The sequence below is a fragment of the Nannobrachium achirus genome (assembly GCF_963921795.1).
Source record: "Nannobrachium achirus genome assembly, chromosome: 4".
Lineage (NCBI taxonomy): Eukaryota > Metazoa > Chordata > Actinopteri > Myctophiformes > Myctophidae > Nannobrachium > Nannobrachium achirus.
The window spans coordinates 39,432,094-39,451,690 of record NC_137813.1 but is presented as its reverse complement, the minus strand read 5'-3'; the positions used below and the strand labels follow the sequence as shown (position 1 = coordinate 39,451,690).

General features: G+C 42.8%; 1 protein-coding gene across 1 annotated transcript in view; it reads right to left on the bottom strand.

Moving 5' to 3' along the window:
• Window positions 1-15,269, bottom strand: part of rnd2 (Rho family GTPase 2) — a gene marked incomplete at its 3' end in the record, with an annotated part of 35,412 nt that extends 20,143 nt beyond the window's left edge. The window contains exons 1-2 of the mRNA XM_080724113.1: window positions 15,162-15,269; window positions 14,717-14,804 (exon numbers count right to left, since the gene is read on the bottom strand). Coding sequence (XP_080580239.1) covers window positions 14,717-14,804; window positions 15,162-15,263 — 190 coding nt within the window. The 5' untranslated portion in view covers window positions 15,264-15,269. The remainder of the gene's footprint in view (window positions 1-14,716; window positions 14,805-15,161) is intronic.
• Window positions 15,270-19,597: the final 4,328 nt, after the last annotated feature.

Here is a 19,597-nt window from a genome sequence, read left to right as displayed (position 1 = left end):
CAGCACCCTTCAAACCCAGACTACTGAAAGCAGCTGCAGCATCAAAATGTTTAGACAAGCTACACCAAATAACACAAAAAAAAGACGACAAGCAATTAAATTGTTCTTTTGCGCACACACAACCACTTCAACTTGTCAGTGAGTATAGGATTCTGGTTCATTGGAACATTCCCAACTTAGACTCCAAGTCATATCATTAAGTAAAAAAAGAAATCAGGCAGCTATACTCAAAGAAGCCATTACTGGCGGCCGTGAGAAGGTTTGGGGTAATATCCAGTCTCATCCTTTTATATTCGATAACATACATAACAAATGGAAAGACATACCGGTAGTACATAAGTTTGGATACTCATATGTAAAAAGATATATTTTGTAGCTAAAATGTATTTAAAAATCTATCTGCAAAGGTGTATTTCCAGACTCCTAATTGTATTCCAAATATGTTTTGGACAATTTCTGCATATTTTTGAAACAATCAATGAAATAGCATGCATTTCTGTGTTATGGGAAGGCTTAAGTGAACTGATAAGATCAGACAAAGGACATCCGGAATAGGTTGTGAGCTCGTCTACCAGGAGATAACGGAAGAGGGACTGTGTAAGTGGACACCCACTTACCCAGTAAAATCACACACGGGTACATTTTACACTCTCACCAGAGTTGGGACATTTCAGGCTGTTATTAAATATCAAACACAACACATGTGTATATCTCCTTGTATGGGCCGTTCTGTCTGTGCCGTCAGTTATCTCCATGGAGTTCCGTGCTCATTTAGACACTCATACATAGGGACCTACACACAAAGCCAGACGTAGGAGCGGTTAGCACTGCCCAAAATATATCAAATGATAAACGTTATGAAAGGTTTTATCTTGAAAAAAGAACACCACCTTTTTCAGCCACAACGGTAAACAACCTGTTCTTGGCTGCTAGGGGAGCTTTCAATGAAGGCACTTTATTTATTATTTTTGCTGTTCCCACTCTCTGGGATGAGCTACCAAGTACTGCTCTTCATGCAGTGTGCCTGGCTGTGGGCAAAGATTCATTGTGCCTTGAAACGGACTCAAAGGGTTAATCAATATACAAGTAGTAGCCCAGGCTGCGCAGCCTCTCCTCTGTAGTAAACATTTTAAAAATCTTTCGCTACTCAACAAAACAAAGCGGGTTTAAGATGTTGAAAGCCTACTCACGTCACGTCTAAAATACACTTTTTGTAAATTTACGAAATATTTCACCGGAAGAAAAAAAAAATAGTTACACCACTGTGTCCTTTTCAGGCCAAAAGGTGTATATTAGACGTGAGGTGGGGGGCTCACTTCCCCAAGTGTTCCCACTTGGGGAAGTAGGCTTTCAACTAAATCGTCTTGTTTTGGTGAGTAGCCAAAGTGTATTATTTTATTTTTTACTACGGACGATGGGGTGTGAGCACAAGGGCTCATCGGTCCCATAGCGTTAAGGAGAACTCCTTCTAAAGCTATGGAACAGAGCTACCATCTACTCAAGTTCAAAATGAGAAGGATGTGGATTACTGTGCAGTAATTAATTCAGTTCTGTTCTGAAAAGGCCCTTGTACTCAAACACACACACTCACACACTCGTGTGGCAAAGGAAACATTTACATTTTCACGTCCTAAATTTTCTCTCGGCTGTAAAACAGCAGAGATCGGATGCTTTACTTTCACGGTCGCCTGGCTCTCATTCTCCGTCATTAATTTTCTCTCTCGTTCGCTTTTTTTAATCTCATGTCCCTGGCTGAGGACTTTCATTAGAGTAGTGACATTAAAAGAGGCTTTCTGGTCTCCAGCTATCTGTCTGACAGGGGAGAAGCGTATTCAGGCAACTTGTTATGAGCAAATTAATAGAGAACTTGTGAAGAGTGAAAAAAGGACATTCCCCTGGTCCATGCGCCCCACCCTTCCCCCATGATAAAACCCACAATCCAGAGTCCCAGACACATCCCTATCATAGCCCTATCCATCCCAAGCCCACTGTGAAGCTCCCTGGGGAGGCCCTCAGGAAGAAACAGGCCACTAACATCCAAGTGCAATTCTACTTCCACAAAAGCAGCGGTAGAGAGAAAGTATATAAATAAAGTCATACATAAATGATTGAAGCTGTGGTGCACGGGGGGACACTGCAGGGAGAGGGGGGCAGTTTGAGGGGGCTGGTGAAGGAGGGGAGCCAAGAGACCAGCGAGCCCTGATCTCCTCACGGTCGGCTGGGTGAACGCCGAGAGAGGCTTTGCTCTCGCGGAGGTGGAAGGCGGGACGGATCGAGACACCGGCCCCAGTGGGAGCCACACAGACACAGCCAGTTAATGCAGCAGCTTGAAGTTGGCTGATCAAAGCTGGCCACCGCTGTGGGCTCTGCTGCGACTCGCCTGAGGGCCCGGTCCAGAGGGAGGGATGGTGAGAGAGAGAGAGATTTCCATAGCTGCTCCCTGTGTGAGTCTCCTCTCCAGTCAACCTGCATGACTCAATCGCTCAATGGTTGCTGCTGCATGGAAATAAATGCCTTTGAGTGGGAGTTAACCTGACAGCATTCAATGAAATATAAGTGACAACAGCTACACAGAACGTTTTCAGTGTTACCACTAAAGCTATTTTCAACCTTCATATAATTGGTCCTCACTAATTGAAGCGACACGTTAATGTATGCAGGACACAGGAGTCGTCCCGCCCACCTGTAGTCAGGTGTCAGTCAGCTCTGTTCTCATTCCACATTCTCATATCTGCTGGTCATTACGTCACATGACTGCCATTTACTCCAATCAAAGCTCTCAATCAGTAGGGAAGGCGCCTTAAAATACGGCTTGCTTTCTCTACCTACAGTGCTTGATTTCCGAAGATTCTGAATCATTCGCTGCTAGCTGCCTCCTCCACCCCAGCCTCTACCTTTGCACGATCAGTCTGGCTAAGCTCAAATACTTGTGAATGTCTGATTAAGTTACATGTCAATGTTGTTAAGCTCAAATACTGTGATTTTGACTGTTACATGTCAATATATTGCTATTGTTCTGCTATTGTATCCCTATGGGGGGGGTACTGCTTGCGTTCCCTGGTTTTGCTTAGCATGCTCAAAAAGCATGCACAAAATTCAGGGAACATCTCCGAACGTGGAGCCCTTTAACGCCAAGATTAACTGTATTACATTTATGCAATAAATCTACTTAGACGTGAGTGTTCTTGACTAAATGTTCATTATAAGAAGGCACCATTTCTGTCTATTCACTTTGTGTATCAGAGGAGGACTGTGGGCAGTTCAGCGACCTGCCTACAAGTGACATACATGATCAACAGTAAGCCGGTTTTGTCCTTTCAAACAAGCAATAGGAAGGATGTACATTAAGCTCTGAGACTGAGTGTTGGGGGGGAGGACAACACAGTCAGTTTTTGTGCGGCCCTGTGTTCCCGGAGGACCCGAGTGGGTCAAGTCTCCCAGGTGCCAGCATCAAACCTGACCCACAATGCGACACAAAGCCTGGGGGCTCGGGTTCAGCAGGCCTGTAAGGGAATAGGCACAGATGTACACCTCTCCTTCTGTCTCCGTTTCCCCCTTTTCAATGGGCTGGAACACTAGCTGCTCTTATAGCATGGTCTACATCACTGGTTCCCAAACACTCGGTCGGGACACATTTGTGGGTCGCAGACAGATTTTTATGGGTTTTTGGAGCTGTGTGAAGCACAGGCTCCCTATACGTGGCCGTGTGGGTCTGTGTGTCTGTCTGTCTGTGTGTGTGTGTGTCTGTATGTAGCCTGAACTTCCTAAACTTCGGCACGCTACTAGTCCCACAGTTTTGCCACCACACACTCGCGCCATATGTCAAATCGACCGGCTTACTCGGGAATCGTGGGCTAGTAACTTGCTAAGAGAAAGGTTCAATAGTTTAATTGATATTAATTTATTAGTGAATTAATTTTCCCCATTGACTTATAATGGGAATCGCAAAAACTCACATTCAATTATTTGTCTCTCGCAAACCATAGGGGCTAGAGTTTCAAGACTTGGAGAGGAGGTTCATAATGATTTCAAGGATTAAATAAAAAATAATTGTGTCATTTGGCCGCATGGTGGCGCCATAACACCCCACTTTACGTTTTGGCCTGTAACTCTTGAACCGTAGGTCGGAAAATTAAAAATATTTTTTCCCTGGATTCCTTGGGTCATGACGCATCTCCCCATATAGGCCACGCCCATTTGCGCCATGATAGATTTTCCGCCATCTTGAATTTTCTCCAAAACACACTTTTTGCTCCTTTTCCTACATATTTTCTTCAAATGTCACAAAAATCGGTACACATGATCCACACACACACACACACACACACACACACACACACACACACACACACACACACACACACACACACACACACACACACACACAGCTCCACTTCACACGGGTGTGATTTTTATTATTATTCCAAATATTTTCAAAAAACATTCCCAAAAAAGCTATTGTTTTCATGAATTAAAAACAAAATTCATTTTTATTTTCCAGTAATTTCATGAAGAAATCAAAGAAATGTTTAAGAAATTCCATAAATTAGAAAACAAATGTTTAAGAACTAGTGAAAATAGCAGCTCACAACACGTCGCGAATCTGCTTGTGAGTTTGTAGATGTGCTATTTTCACAAATTTCTCTTTTGGGTCTCGAGCTAAAAAGATTGAGAACCACTGGTCTACATACTAAACCCATCCCCCCCACCCTCTTCAACCATCATCCCATCCACTTCACCTACTCACCCGCCCAACCCTTTATACCCTAGCCTATTGGTCCAGGCAGCTGTTGTGCTTCCCAACATCAACCCCCCCCCCCCCCCCCCCCCCGCCCTCCGAAAAAACAAAACAAAATAAAATCCAAGAACTCCTCATCAACCCCCCCCCATCCCGATTCTGGTCAGCTGAGGCACAATAGGGAGAGGGGTGTGTGGGTGGGTGAGGGGGGTCAAGGCTGTTGAAATTCCCATACACTGTCACATGCTTAACCACACACACACACATGCACACGCAAGCACGCACGTGCTCTCTCTCTCTCTCACACACACACACACACACACACACACACACACACACACACACACACACACACACACACACACACACACACACACACACACACACACACACACACACACACACACACAATGCATATGTGAATATCCATGGATTCTTTGTGTCTAAATCTTATCAAAGTATTATAATTATCCATTAGTATTTCTATTTCTATTTCCAATTCTGCTTGTGAATGAAATTCTTGTGAATGAAATATAACAACTTTTACTTTTTGGCGTATTCTGCAGATTTCGGGAGGGCAGACACGTAAGACATGAGTGGGTCCTCACAACCCACAAGGAGCATGTGGCATATCCCCATACACAGTAAAAGCCACAGTGTTCATTTATCCCTTTCTACTCTGAGAGTGTACTCTGTACTGGTGTCTCAGAGTTAGATAAACACTCCGGATTTTTCTGTGTGTAACAACTTTAATTACTGTCTGTCACTCATTATAATAGTCCTATTCTACCGCAGGGCTCCGCAGTCTGCGTCAATGAGAGCTAATTAAAAACCCTTAAGTACTCTTTTTTTCCTCAACATTACAAAACCCAAGTGCGCCTTATAGCAATGGCTGCCAAATGTTCAATCACTAATAACTACTTGTTACGATTACTCCTCGCTATCAGCAGTGTGCAGAGCTGTTCAGCACTGGACATGGTATTAAAACAAATTACCCAGCTTTGGCTGGTGCTCAGTGAGCTGCAGTTTGAGGCCCGATTTCATACTTCGTCACACAGCAGTGTCTCGTGCCGAGAATAACCGACCTACAGCTCACAACGCGTTTGGGCTTGAGCTTGTAGGTCTGCTATTCTCAGCGCGCGACACTATCGCATGACGGAGCATAGATTAGGCTTGAGAGTTGAGACTGCATCATGCAGCATGAGCTTCGCTGCTGTATCCATGGTCACCGTCTCATTTCCCCCTCCCTATAAATGAATTGTATTTCAGGGGTCTTCAACATTTTCAGACCAAGGACCCCTTAGTTGAGAGAGAAATACAGCAGGGACCCCCACAATCTGTTCTTAGATTCCATATAGTTTCGTTATTTTTTCCTTTTGTCTTTACGTTAAAAATGTATCAGTGTCCTTACAATATGTCATATACTTATGTATAAAACTAATAAAAATATTTGAAACAGATTCCATATAGTTTCATTGTTTGACAGCACGATCATCAGTGTATTTTGGATTCATGTCAATGTGTGTTTTCAGATATTTAACCACTTGAACCGTCAATACTTAATAAACTTGACCTTTCAATGTGTACTTAGTCTTCTCTTTTTCCCTTCTACACCAAAGCTCTTTGCCGAAAATAGCCGATCTACAACCCCTGTTGTAACTCTGAGGACCCCCTAGGGGTCCCGGATCCCCTGTTGAAGACCCATGCTGTATTTTATAGTTTGTCTGTGATCTTTTAAGGCAAAGGCAGCAAAAATAGCCAATCTAAAAAAATCACATTAGATCTATTTCTATTTTCACTATATAAGAATATGAAATTTGTTGCATATACCCAAAATAGGGAAGCCAGGTTTAACCCATTAAGGCCTAACCTATAGTTAGGCCAGGGGTCGGCAACCCAAAATGTTGAAAGAGCCATATTGGACCAAAAAAAAAAAAACGAATCTGTCTGGAGCCACAAAAAATGAAAAGCCTACAAATACATAATGAGTATTCATGATTAAATGTTTATTTTCCCTGCAGCGCATCCTGGAGAGAATGTTGAAATTTAATATTTATTCTACACATTGTTACAGCATTGGAAAACGTTAAGAATGTTTGTGTGTCTGTCCTCCTACAGAAACCATATTAAAACAAAAAATATATTTTTCCATTTTCATACATTTTTGAAAAAGCTCCAGGGAGCCACTAGGTCGGCACTAAAGAGCCGCATGCGGCTCTTGAGCCGCGGGTTGCTGACCCCCGAGTTAGGCCTAAATCAGAAATTAGCCTACAAAAACAAATATGTTGCTACATACTGTACATGTACTGTAAGCCCCTGTCATACACTAAAATGTGTTCCCGGCCTGAATGGGTAAAGTCGTTACGCCTGTCTGTGGGTTTTACAAATAAATGTATTCATTTAACATTTAACCAACAAAAAGTATTGACAACTACATTGGTTCCATTCTTTCAGTTCTTTTCTCTATTTCCTTAAAAAGTAATGTTTTTTTGGACATACATGGCTTCTGCCCGACCACAACAATATAATAATTCAATATAAGATTCAATATAAGAAGCAAGAGATACACAATATCTTTAGATATCCACCCTGAGCTGGCAGGCGGAAAAGCAACATGTGTGATGCTTTGTAGACACATGGAGATGAGCAGAACCATTGGGTGTGTGCCCTGCGTGGACCAGGTGGCGGTAAGCAGCTTTGCATGGTTGTGTCAGCGTGCACGTTGCGGCATAGATGTGTAAGTGTGTGTGTGTGTGTGTGTGTGTGTGTGTGTGTGTGTGTGTGTGTGTGTGTGTGTGTGTGTGTGCGCGTGCGTGCGTGCGTGCGTGCGTGCGTGCGTGCGTGTTTATGTGCCTCTGAGACTTGATATTTGGAGTGTTAATTATAGCCTATATACCGGTATGTGTTCCCGTCATAGATTGGCCCTCTCACACAGAGCTCGTACCCACACCTCCCTCCGCTTCACTTTGTCCCTGACTTCAGGTCAGCGCAGCCCGTGCTTCACCAGCCACCCTGACTAATGAGCTATCACAGCGACAGGGAACGCAGATGAAGGCAAAGAACAGTGCATAAAAGAGAGAGAGAGACACTTTTTTATCGCCATTGCCCACAGCCTGGCTAAACTGCATCCTGACAGAAAGCTCTGGTGCAGACAGTACTACTACCCAAGTTAATTTAACACTCCATTTCTACACTATTAGGTCAGGAGTTAAATTAACAGAACACTCAGGATTTTGCAGTGCAGACATCTTTGGTGAACCTTTGCCAATTCCGTGTTCAGAAACGTATGGCTTTTTAATAGAGCGGTGAAAGCGCTCCCAATAGACAGGTATGTCTGTGGCTGGCTGGCTATGTGGCTGGCTGGGTATGTCTGTAGCCTGGCAATACCTTGAGTGGCCACACAAGTTAAAGGAGGGGCACTGCACACACACACACACACACACACACACACACACACACACACACACACACACACACACACACACAGCTCCACTTTGAACCGAGGTTTTTTACTCAAAGGTTGCGAGCACTACTCCAACTCGTTTGAGTTGCAGTCGCCATGTATCCGTCCGGATGGGTAACGCCTGACACCTCACAGTGATGTCAGATACTCAGAGCAGGGATCTCCATGGCAGTCGCCAACATGGCAGTAACTGTGTTATTAGAGACCCTCTCCTGTCTTCACTTTTCCTGTGTTTAAACACAATTCAACAAGTGCTTGTTGTCCAACAAGGTGGGCTTCAAAAACAGGAACCCACATACATTTTTAAATAGCGCATCCCTTTCAGTAAATCAGTGCCTGTGAAGTGCTCTCAATATTATGCTTGACATCCCCTAAAATAGTATGGGCTGCATCCTTCCCATTATCAGCAATGAGCCTCCTAGAGACGTAGTGTTGAATAAATAGATATAAAACCACTTTACAATACATTTTTGTGCCAAATGTAGCACTCTAATGGTGGTATAATGACTGTATAAAGGACAATATCTTATCACCTATGCAAAGGGATGAACTGGTTTATGTGGGTATAGAGAGGGGCTTTCAACAAAAGAGGTTTTACCAGGGGTCCAGGGGTCATATTCTGAAAACAGTGTAGCGTTCTCTGACCCCAAAAAAAACATCCTGATGCTCTTTCCTAACACAGGGTGTGCCTGCAATTCAACTCATGATCAAAACAGGTTTATTTAGGCCGGATTTAGACTGCAGTCAAATCCAGCCCAAATCCGATTTGGTTGTCAAATCCGATCTTTTGGCCCGAGTTTTCACACAGCATTTGCAAGTGACACAGATCTGATCTGTGCGTTGAGACAGCGTCAGCCCAAAGCTGCCCTGCGGCGACATGTATGCTTAATTGGTTACCGTGGTAACGACGTAGGCGGCATGACGTTAGGTCACTACGTCGACGCTAGTTGATTACGTTCAGGAAATGCGACATAATAGACCATAGTAAACACACGTTACAATATTGTTTTTCTCTCTTCTTTTCTTTACTCTTGTGTTTCGCTCTTCTCTCTGGTTTTAACTGTTTGTTTAGCTCACGTGTTTTCTCTCTTCTCTTTTCTTTTTCTCATATGCTCAGTGCGCTGTAATCAAATAGTAAATACTCTCGCTCTGTAATGATGCTCGGGTCGCACAGCAAGTGACGCTTTGCCAGTTTGATGTGACTTGCATGTGACTTGCATATAACTCTATGGGGTGGATGTGGTTGCTGCTTTCAGACTGAGTCAGATGTCCTCAGATCCAATATGGATCGGATTTGAAACCACCTCTGGATGTGGGATTTCATGTGACATGCATGTGACCTGTCTGGATTTAGACTATTTAAAAAAAATCTGATTCCACTTTTGATGTGACTCAGATCTGATTCAGGCTAGATTTCAGAGGCAGTGTAAAGCCGGCCTAAGACATGTATTGCCTTAGGTTGGTCAAATAAAAAGCTGGGAGTATTATGTACAGTTAGTACATGGCTTGAGCAAAGTATTTATATTAATAAATGTAAACAGCAGCTCATAAGATGACATCAACCTCATTTGAGGACGATGAGAAATAAATTAAAAGCTTTTCTTTTTGTCATCACTGCCTACAACAGAATCCCATTCATGATCCCCACGAAAAAAGTAACCTTGGGGCATATCAAAATCCTGTGCTTTTAAAAATTCTGAAGTAATATCCAGGCAGGGATCCAGAAATACAGAGAGAGCAAATACATTTGCCAATTGCTGCAGCTAGTCAATAATCGTATAATCCCACCTGATCTCCTCTGATCAGCATGTTTGCTGCTCAGATGATATCAAGCCTGAAAGTACTTTCAGAGCTAAGCAACGAGTCCCCCCCCCCCCCTCCCACCCCCTCGAGCTCCAGAGGGGTACAGACTAGAGTTATGGGTTGAATCGGGGAGGGGGGGGGGGGGGTATGTTGGTTTTATTTCATCCCTGCATAGCGGTTGTAGTTCACTCACTCTCCATTAAAGATTAATCAAGTGGAAAGGGTTGAGGAATGGAAGGCCTTCCAAACTAAAGCTTGTTTTTACAGCCCTGTGGACGGCCTACTGGTCCAGTGCACTCAGAATGTTGAGTTTAACAAACACATAGACACCAGAGGAATGTCGAATAGTGTGTGTGTGTGTGTGTGTGTGTGTGTGTGTGTGTGTGTGTGTGTGTGTGTGTGTGTGTGTGTGTGTGTGTGTGCGTGCATGCGCGCTGGTTGATGGAACAGCACTGTGTCTTGTCATTATCTCGAGTGAAAACAACAATCCCAGTGTCTGTGAAGATGCACGCGGTCGCGGAGTCTGCCATTTGCAAGGTGTTACAGGAAAGAATAGAATAAAGAGGGCTGTTTAGAGAGAGAGTTAAACCTAAACATATGTTTCAACTGACTTCTTATTTTTATTTTACTTGTCTAGTGCAGTGGTTCTCAACCTGGGAGTCGGGACCCCCAGGGAGGGTCCCCAAATTATTTTGGGGGGTCCCCAGATGATTAACTTAATGTGAAACATTTGTTTTCTCACTCAACAGTAAACAAAACAACATACAGTTTAAGTATGTTGGGTAGACTAGGGTATCTGCACATTTCTAAAGTGACAATTTAAGGACTTTTACTACCTCTAAAATTGACAAATTGTCAAATATTAGAGGCCTTAACTATTCTATTGTGAAAATAGCCGATCTACATGCTTCACAATAGATCGGCTATTTTCACAATAGAACAGTGTTATACAAAATGTAATGTCAGGGTGGGGGGGGGGGGGGGCCCAGTTAAATTATATTATTTTGGGGGACGCAGCCTGAAAAGGTTGAGAACCACCGGTCTAGTGACACGTCACACAACACTTATAGTCAGAAAGTAGCATTCTCCAAAAGCATGACGTTTGACACTTCCACTTTTGAAACAACAATGGGGCCACACACCAGGCATGAGTAAACAGCTTATGAGAAACAGAAGGAGACATGATGGAATTGCTGTAGGGACCTTGCACAAACCCAGCCTGTCAGGACTTGAGACATCCCTCCCACAGGTCAGCGGGAGCTTAACAGAACCATGGTCAGTGGAAATATTTCCCCAAAAAAGAGCCATTTTAGGAAGAGAGAAAGTAGACATTGTAGCTAGACTGGCAACCAGTGACAATAAATGAGCACAAATTATTGCTGATTGGTCCATAGCCAAACTGTAACTGTTGATTGAAAGATGTTGAAAATCAGAGGATCAGCAATACCTCAATGTATTACTGATTTCAAAAGATAGTTGTGCAGCACTGAAATAGATGACCCCATCTATCACAACATATACACTCTATTTCAGAAACACACACACACACACACACACACACACACACACACACACACACACACACACACACACACACACACACACTTTCTAATTTAAATTCCATTCAATCAGTTTCTAATTGACTTAATTCTCCAGATGGTCCAAAGCTGAATGCAGAGCAGAATACAAAACGGTACTGAAAGTTGCCCCCTGGTCCCTACAAGCCATAAGGCCTTTGTTAATGTTAATGCTTCTTCAAAATAAACATTCCGTTCATTTGTCTCACAAGCATAAACACAACACACACAAAGTTAAGCCCTCCCAAAATGACCTCAATTAGATCAACACGATACCCTTCTTCTCACCTGTCCTGAGAGACCAGACCTTCACAAGTAAACACAATCAATGACCCTAAACTAATCAATGGTCTGCTTCCGTGCTGAGACAATAAGCCAGAGGCTTTGTTAATGGCAATACATATCCTTCCACGCCAGGAGTGTGAGAGCGGATGAGCATGAGTTGCTGCAAATAATCTCCCCTCACATTATAAGAAATAATGCTTTCTAAATGGAGTTAACCGCACAGCAGGCCACACATCGCCACATTAATTAGACCTAACAGGAAGATAAATCCACAGAGGATGAAAGTTATCTTCATACTGTAAAAGCCTGCGTGTTAAGTTTACCATGAGAAATGTCACAGCTTGTCTCCGTCTGTCTATGTGTGTGTGTGTGTGTGTGTGTGTGTGTGTGTGTGTGTGTGTGTGTGTGTGTGTGTGTGTGTGTGTGTGTGTGTGTGTGTGTGTGTGTGTGTGTGTGCGTGCGTGTGTGTGTGTGTCCTACAAGTCACTATCTTCACATTTTTACATCTATGGGTTGGTTCCCTTGTCACTATGACATCACAGGTGATATCACAGGTGACATCACCTATGTAAAAGTCCATATATGGGTATTCCCCTTAATCCCCTTTATGCCCAATTTGAAGATCCCTGATGTCATCAATCCCAGGCCCTAACTGGCACAAGAGCCTGCTTTACTCTGATTTACACCCTACCTTCCCTGAAAACATTAATATTAAGTCCATATATGTATATGGATATATATTAATAAAGGATAACATTTATAAAATACATATACAGTATGGACATTCCCAGATGATGCCCTGTTATGTCTGGGAATGCCCATATTTGCTAATGCCCATATATGGGCATGTTTTGACAAAACATTGTTGACTATCATGCAGGGTATAACTGGTCCGATATACATCACTGGCCCTTAGGGGCCCTTTAGGGCGAGGTCACATGTCGCCCTGATGCGTCTTACTAGTAATAATAATACATACATGCATACAACTTATATAGCACTTTTCTGAGTACTCAAAGTGGCTTGTGTGTTTATTACTATGTTTATTACATGTGTACACTCTCAGAGTTAAATTAACACTCAGGATTTCACTATGCATTAGAAATAAGGGGGAGAAGGAAAAAAACATATTTGTAGTGGTTATGGTTTTGTCTTATGAAGGTCAGTGGGGGATTGACTAATGCAAATGTATCTCCACAGCGACTGCAGTAGTGGGTTCAGACAGAGCACCAGCAGCTGAAGTGGCCCTGGGTAGTAAATTGCTGCAGCCACTACCGTACATGAGAGACATGGAAACACAGAGAAAGTAAGTGGTGTACGCTAATAAATGCATAGAGGAAAGATAGGAGGCTTGCCTTTTATTCAGATGAAAGCCACTAAAATGTGAGCTAATTAATGTTCGCGTTCATTGAGAGAAAATACGAACATTCCAGTGTTTGATGTGAATCACTGAATAATAGTGCAGAGAAGAAGCTACGAACGCACGCACGCACACACGCTCACACACGCACACTCAAAAGTACCCTATGGGGGTAGGGTGACGGGGGAGATGTTTATAGTGGTTGGGGCTCTTGGTTGAAAATAAAAGTCGACAATATTGCCAGAGGTGGTATAGTGTAGGGATTTAAAGATGGACTCCCAGTGCATAATTAGCCCAGAGAAAAGGAACCCATCCAAGTGGTGTCTCCCAGCCGCAAAGCACCCTGACCTCTGGCCCCGAATGACAGACAAAGTAGATTTACTCTCTGGGTCACCACAAGGTGCAAGCAAAAACAACATTCCTCCGGCTTATAAGACCATATAACTAAAACAAAAATAACCCATCATCTACTGGAAATGTAAGTTGGGGGATGTTTATGTCAAATTTAGGAATTTCCCTTGGGCAAGTTGCTTACTCTGGACTTTGGTCAAAGATGGGAATGGTGAGATACAGTACAGATAGCCTAGTCAGGACATCTATGGTCAGATAACAAGCTAATACCACTGGGTAGAGATAAGCAGAATATCAGGACAGATCTCAGTAAAACAATCCATCCTGAAGGTACTGTAGGGCATGACATTCCACCAAGCTGTGGATTACAAGTATTGCTCTTGGGAACAACTTTTAATGGGAGGCATCCCAAAATGTTTTTTTCCCACTGAGCCTGAGAACCATTATCCGATTCCATATACAAAAGGCCTTTAAATGTGAGTTCAGCTATCAGCCAGATAGAAGAGAGGGGTGTTATGCCTCATTCACATACAGAAAAGCCAAGCTAATGGTTTGCTTGGTAATTCAATGTATTCTCTATGCAAACCATCTTTTAAAATTTCCAAGCTGGAAAAAAAGCTTGGACATTTTTAAAACCATTAGCTTGGCTTCTCTCAGTGTGAATGCAGCATTAGGCTATATTAGTTTCCATACACTCGAAAGTCATGTTTATGCTTTTAAGACACTTGATTGATGCTGTTGCTGACATAACTTGTGTGGGACAGTTGGAGATCTCAGATCTGTTTGATCAGACAGGATTTGTCCTGTCTGAATCAGTTCTGAGTGACCACCCGTGACCCTACAGTCTCCTGACCCCCAGGCAGATCATGGGAATAACCAGAGCGCTGCACAGAGGAATGCAAACAGAGTGCTCTCTTGAGGGCATGACTGCCACAGCAGTTTCCAGCGAAGACAGCGGTCATAAATTGCAGATGCCCTGAGCAAAAACTATGTGCCCGTCATCATAACTTGCCAAGGTTAAAGCAATTTGTCTGACCGTTTAAAAAGTGTAATGGCACTGGGGCAGCGACAGTCACAGTAGGCTATAGCCTTCTACAGCGTGATGGGAGAGATGTAGCGCGACTTTATTGTCTTCTTACCTGACGTATCCCACATATTCAGCTCAATCCGTTGCTTGTCAATCTCAAAGCTGGCTGTGTAGTTTTCAAATACCGTGGGTACATAGTTCTGAAAATTAGACAGAGACAAGAGATTGCTGGATTGTGTACAGTTAGGCTAGCCACAAGACTTCTCAGCGTTTGGATCAAAATAAAAAATAAATACAAATAAAACTAGTAGTCTACAACTAATGAACAACATATTATATAAACCTGTTTGTCATCATACTAACAGTAAAAACATCTCGACAGGTGGAATTTAATTCGTTAAATAAAAGTTTAACTGTCCAACGCGCTCACATAGGATACTCTGTCCTACTCCTACTACTGCAGTACTGCAGTCAATCACAGGCTCGTGGTTCCAGACATATAGTAAAGAATATCGCATAGAGCGCATAAACAAAGCTTACACTTTCAGAACACCTACCTCTGGATAGCAGTCCTTCGCAAAAACGTGCAACAATGCCGTTTTGCCACATTGCGTGTCCCCGACCACAACAATTTTACAGCGGCTGCCTTGACTATCCATTTTTGCCCGTCAGAATCTATTCTCGAGGCGAACGGAGACAGGTTTCATTCACCATCCGGTAAGAGATAAACACTTCAGGGCAAAGCGGTCCTCTCCTCTCTGGTCCCAGGCGCTAGTACACTCGGACTCCCACCACGTTAACAGGCTCCTGCCTTGTGACAGCCTGTTGTTAACCCCAATCACAGCAGTAGAAGCAGATCACTGCCTGAAACTCCCGTACTTTTATTAGCCACGCCTTCCCAATGTTGACGTCCACTCCTTTTACAGATCCTCATCCCACATTACATATTTCTCTTCTCTTGACAGTAGAGCAGATCACCCACCAGTGGATGGATCGGTATTGCTGACTAATTTTATGTAGGTAGGCAAATTAGGCATAGGCTATATTAAAACCCATTAACACCTGAGGCATATTCTAAAAATGTCTTCTAGATCCTAATGGTTTTATTAAAAAAAAAGTATTCAGTGGTGCTCAAACTTGCTCATGTCAAGGAACCCCTAGAATTGTACCTATGTATTTGACTGTGGACACTGGACACAGGACACCTATCTCAAAATATTTTGTTTTAGATGTTTTATTTGGCTATGTACACACCACCACTGGACTGCTGCTTATTATGTTCAACTAGCACTGCCTGCTGCTGCTCTACACCGCCCTCTGTAGGGCACTGTAGGCTACTGCTGCTACTAGTTCATAACCATATCAATATTTATACTACTGTATATATTAAAGAAAATAGCACAATTGATGATTTCAACGGCGCAAATTAGAGCACATCCAGCACTACTGAATGAGACAATTTTTGATGGTTCGATTTGGAGCCAATAAATGGGGGTGCAAGGCTCTGCAAAGCTGCTGCTACTCATAACTGCAGTCACTGTGGAGATACATTTGCATTAGTCAATCCCCCATGAGCATTATCATGTCATTATCATGTCAGTATCATGGCAATATCTAGCTCTGGTAGGCAATATCATGGAGAGTATCATGGCCAGTTTACTGTATGTGAAACTGTGCACATACTTTAGATCACTCTTTCCCAAACAGTGGGTTGGGACCCATAGGTGGATCCCAGAACAATATTTTTGGGTCAAAAGTACAAAACCCTTTATTAATTTTCTTTTTCTCAAAAGACTTTTAACACATTAAAGAAAGGAACATTTGTCACAAATGAACATTGTCACAAATTAACATTTTGTCCTTTTTTCCACAAAGTCAAGGAACAAGACAACAACAACAACAACTATATATGTATATATATATATATATATATATATATATATATATATATATATATATATACTGTATATATGTTTTTGGTCTTTTTCTGCCTTTATTGCTAGATGTATATTAGGCTGACAGGAAATGGGGAGAGATATGGGGGGGTGACAGGCAGCAAAGGTCGTCAGGATCGGGACTCAAACCTGCGACGCTGCAAGGCTGGATTACCAGTCTATGTGCCTGGACCACTATCCTGTGGCCCAGGCCAACTATAATTAGTTTTTGTATTACCGGTATTTATGGTAATTATTATTTAATTTGATTTGTTTTGTTGCTGTTGGTAATCATGTTTGTCAGTTCCCACCTGATGTCATGTGGGAGTTCAGACTTATCCAGACCATAATGAATAACTGATAGCTTGCATAATGTCTTCAGACTAGGACTCAAATCTAAGATGCACAGGTCATCAGTGAAGTCTGCATTGTAATTGTATCCTCCAAAGATGAAACGATCTCCCGCCATGAAACAGCACACCCCATGCATCCTACAGGGACCTTTCGCCTTGGGCTCAACCTGCTTCCAGGAAAGGGTCTCAGGACTGTAATTCCACAGATCATTGAAGTACTGTTTCCCATCCCAGCCACCAAATATGTACAGTTCTCCATTGTAGGCAAAGGCTTTATGACATAAACGTTCTCCTGGGAGGAGTCCACAAGGAGTGCTCAGCCAACACTTTGTCACTGTGTCAAACACTGTGATCTTGTTGTAGACAGCAAAGTCCCTGCCACCGCCCCCAAATACAAACATCTTTGTTCCGATGATGGTGGCAGAGTGACGTGATGAAGGAGGTGGTGGAAAGCCTCTGGTGTTAATTAAAGACCAGGCCATATGGTGGTGTCCAACTTGTACATGTCATTAGTATATCCAATAAGATGGTTGAATCCTCCATAGACATACATGACCTTCTCCAGGACACAGGCTGAGTGGCCAGACCTTGCTTCTGGAATAGTCCCAGAGACAGCTGTGGGCGTCGACATCAAAGGACATTGCAGTAAGGCCATCCTCCCCAGAGGAAGACATTATATCTTCTACCAGTGCAGCTGCGTGGCCCCAGCGCCTGGAGGGAACCTCAACAAGACCTTGTCCTCTTCCATTTGTCACTGGGGGCAACTTCCAACGCAAAGACAATGTGTTGAAGATGTGAACGTCAATCTGATCACTGTTTTTCAGTTCGTATCCTCCAAATGAGTACAACTTGTGTCTGACTACCACAGCAGTATGGTAGTGTTTCTTATGTCCTCCTTTCAGATATATTGTCCAATGAAACATTTCTCACATCATCACCACCGTGAATAAGTGCAAAACATTTACAGGATATGTTGTTAAACAGCAGATTCATTAGTTGGACTAGTTGTTGAATGACATTTGGTTTATTGGACGTTTACTTTTAAAGACAATGTACTTGTCATTTGTACAATGACCCAGCAAGCCAAATGACGTCATGATGACATTGTCATGACGTCATCATGATGACGTGATTGGTCCAGGTCCTGACTATGCTTGCTTTGTGTCATGATGACGTCATGATGACATTGTGATGACGTCATCATGATGATGTCATGGCCCCCTGATTGGTCCAGGTCCTGACTATGCTTGCTGGGGTATATTGGAATTTAGATCCATCCAGAGCCCTGGTGGATCCCAGTCAACTAAGGAAGAGGGTGTAAGTGGCTAGACTGTCATGATTATTTGCACACACAATCTAACTATACACATTTACAGAATATCTCTGTGACTATTCTGCCCAACAGGCACCAATCTGGGTTCTCCAATATTACTTCTGAGACTCCAACATTCTCATATAATGTGCACACCCCCAGGCACAGGACTAGTGTGAATATTATGCAGCATTGAAGTGACTTAACACCTGAGACAGATTATGTCTTCTAAATCCTAACAGTATGGCTCCTCCATACCTCCAGAAGCTGATCAACCCCTACACCCCCACCCGTTCACTTAGATCAGCCAACACAGGGATGCTGACAGAACCCTCGCTAAAAACTCCAGGGCAAAAATCCACTCGTCCGAGACAGTTTGCCCTCCTGGCCCCCAAGTTGTGGAATAAACTCCCTGTCGCACTTAGAACAACGGACTCACTCGCTAGCTTTCGCCGTGGACTGAAGACTCACCTTTTCAGACTCCACCTAAACCCTTAGCACTACAGAAAAAAATCAATGACCATACATGAAGCTAGTTAGCATTTGTTTTTGTTTTTTAGGTTTTTTAGAACTTTGATTATATTGTGTTTTTTCTAGATAGATATCCATTTGCATTTGTTATATTGTTGATGATGTACTGACATATTATCTTGTTTATTATTGTGATGTTATCTGCTTATTGTAAGTCGCTTTGGATTAAAAGCGTCTGCTAAATGCCTAAACTGTAAAATGTAAACTGTAACAGTTTTCTGAAAAACATATGTTGCTATATAAGTGGTGCTCAAAGCAAAATTATAACTAGAACTGCAGCTTGCGCCATGTATGGTCAAGTAGTCCATACATGGCCTATTGGAGCAGCAGAATTCCTGAGTGACCTTAGGGTTTTCCTGTACTCCTTTCCAGTACATCCAATTCCAGCCAGCCCAGCTATTTTGAGGTGCTCTCAACGATGGGTGTGATGCCTCTGGCTTCAGTTTTGTTCAAGAACTGTTATTTTGCAAGCATTTATTGTATTCTTATTTACCTACTATGTGTCTGTAATAGTAACTCCCTCTTGTGTCTGTTTTTGGTACTGTGGATACAAATGCAACCAGTCCAAAGCTCTAATCTTCTATAGGTAGTAACAGGTGTGACAAACGCAATCAGTAATAAGTAGTAGCAGGTGATGTTTTTCTCTGTATTAACTAGAGTCACACTGCTGCAGCCACACAGTTTTGTTTCTACTGCCAATACGCTGTCATCTGTTTAAATTTAGGGCCTTGGACACTTTTGTCTTTTTACGTTTTGATCTACAATTTTTCAAGTAAAAGTTCAAGAAAAGTTACGCCTTGCCTTGAAGCGGTTGATTTAAATAGCCTACAATTTCCAATAGCAGCGAATGTCGTCATTTTTAG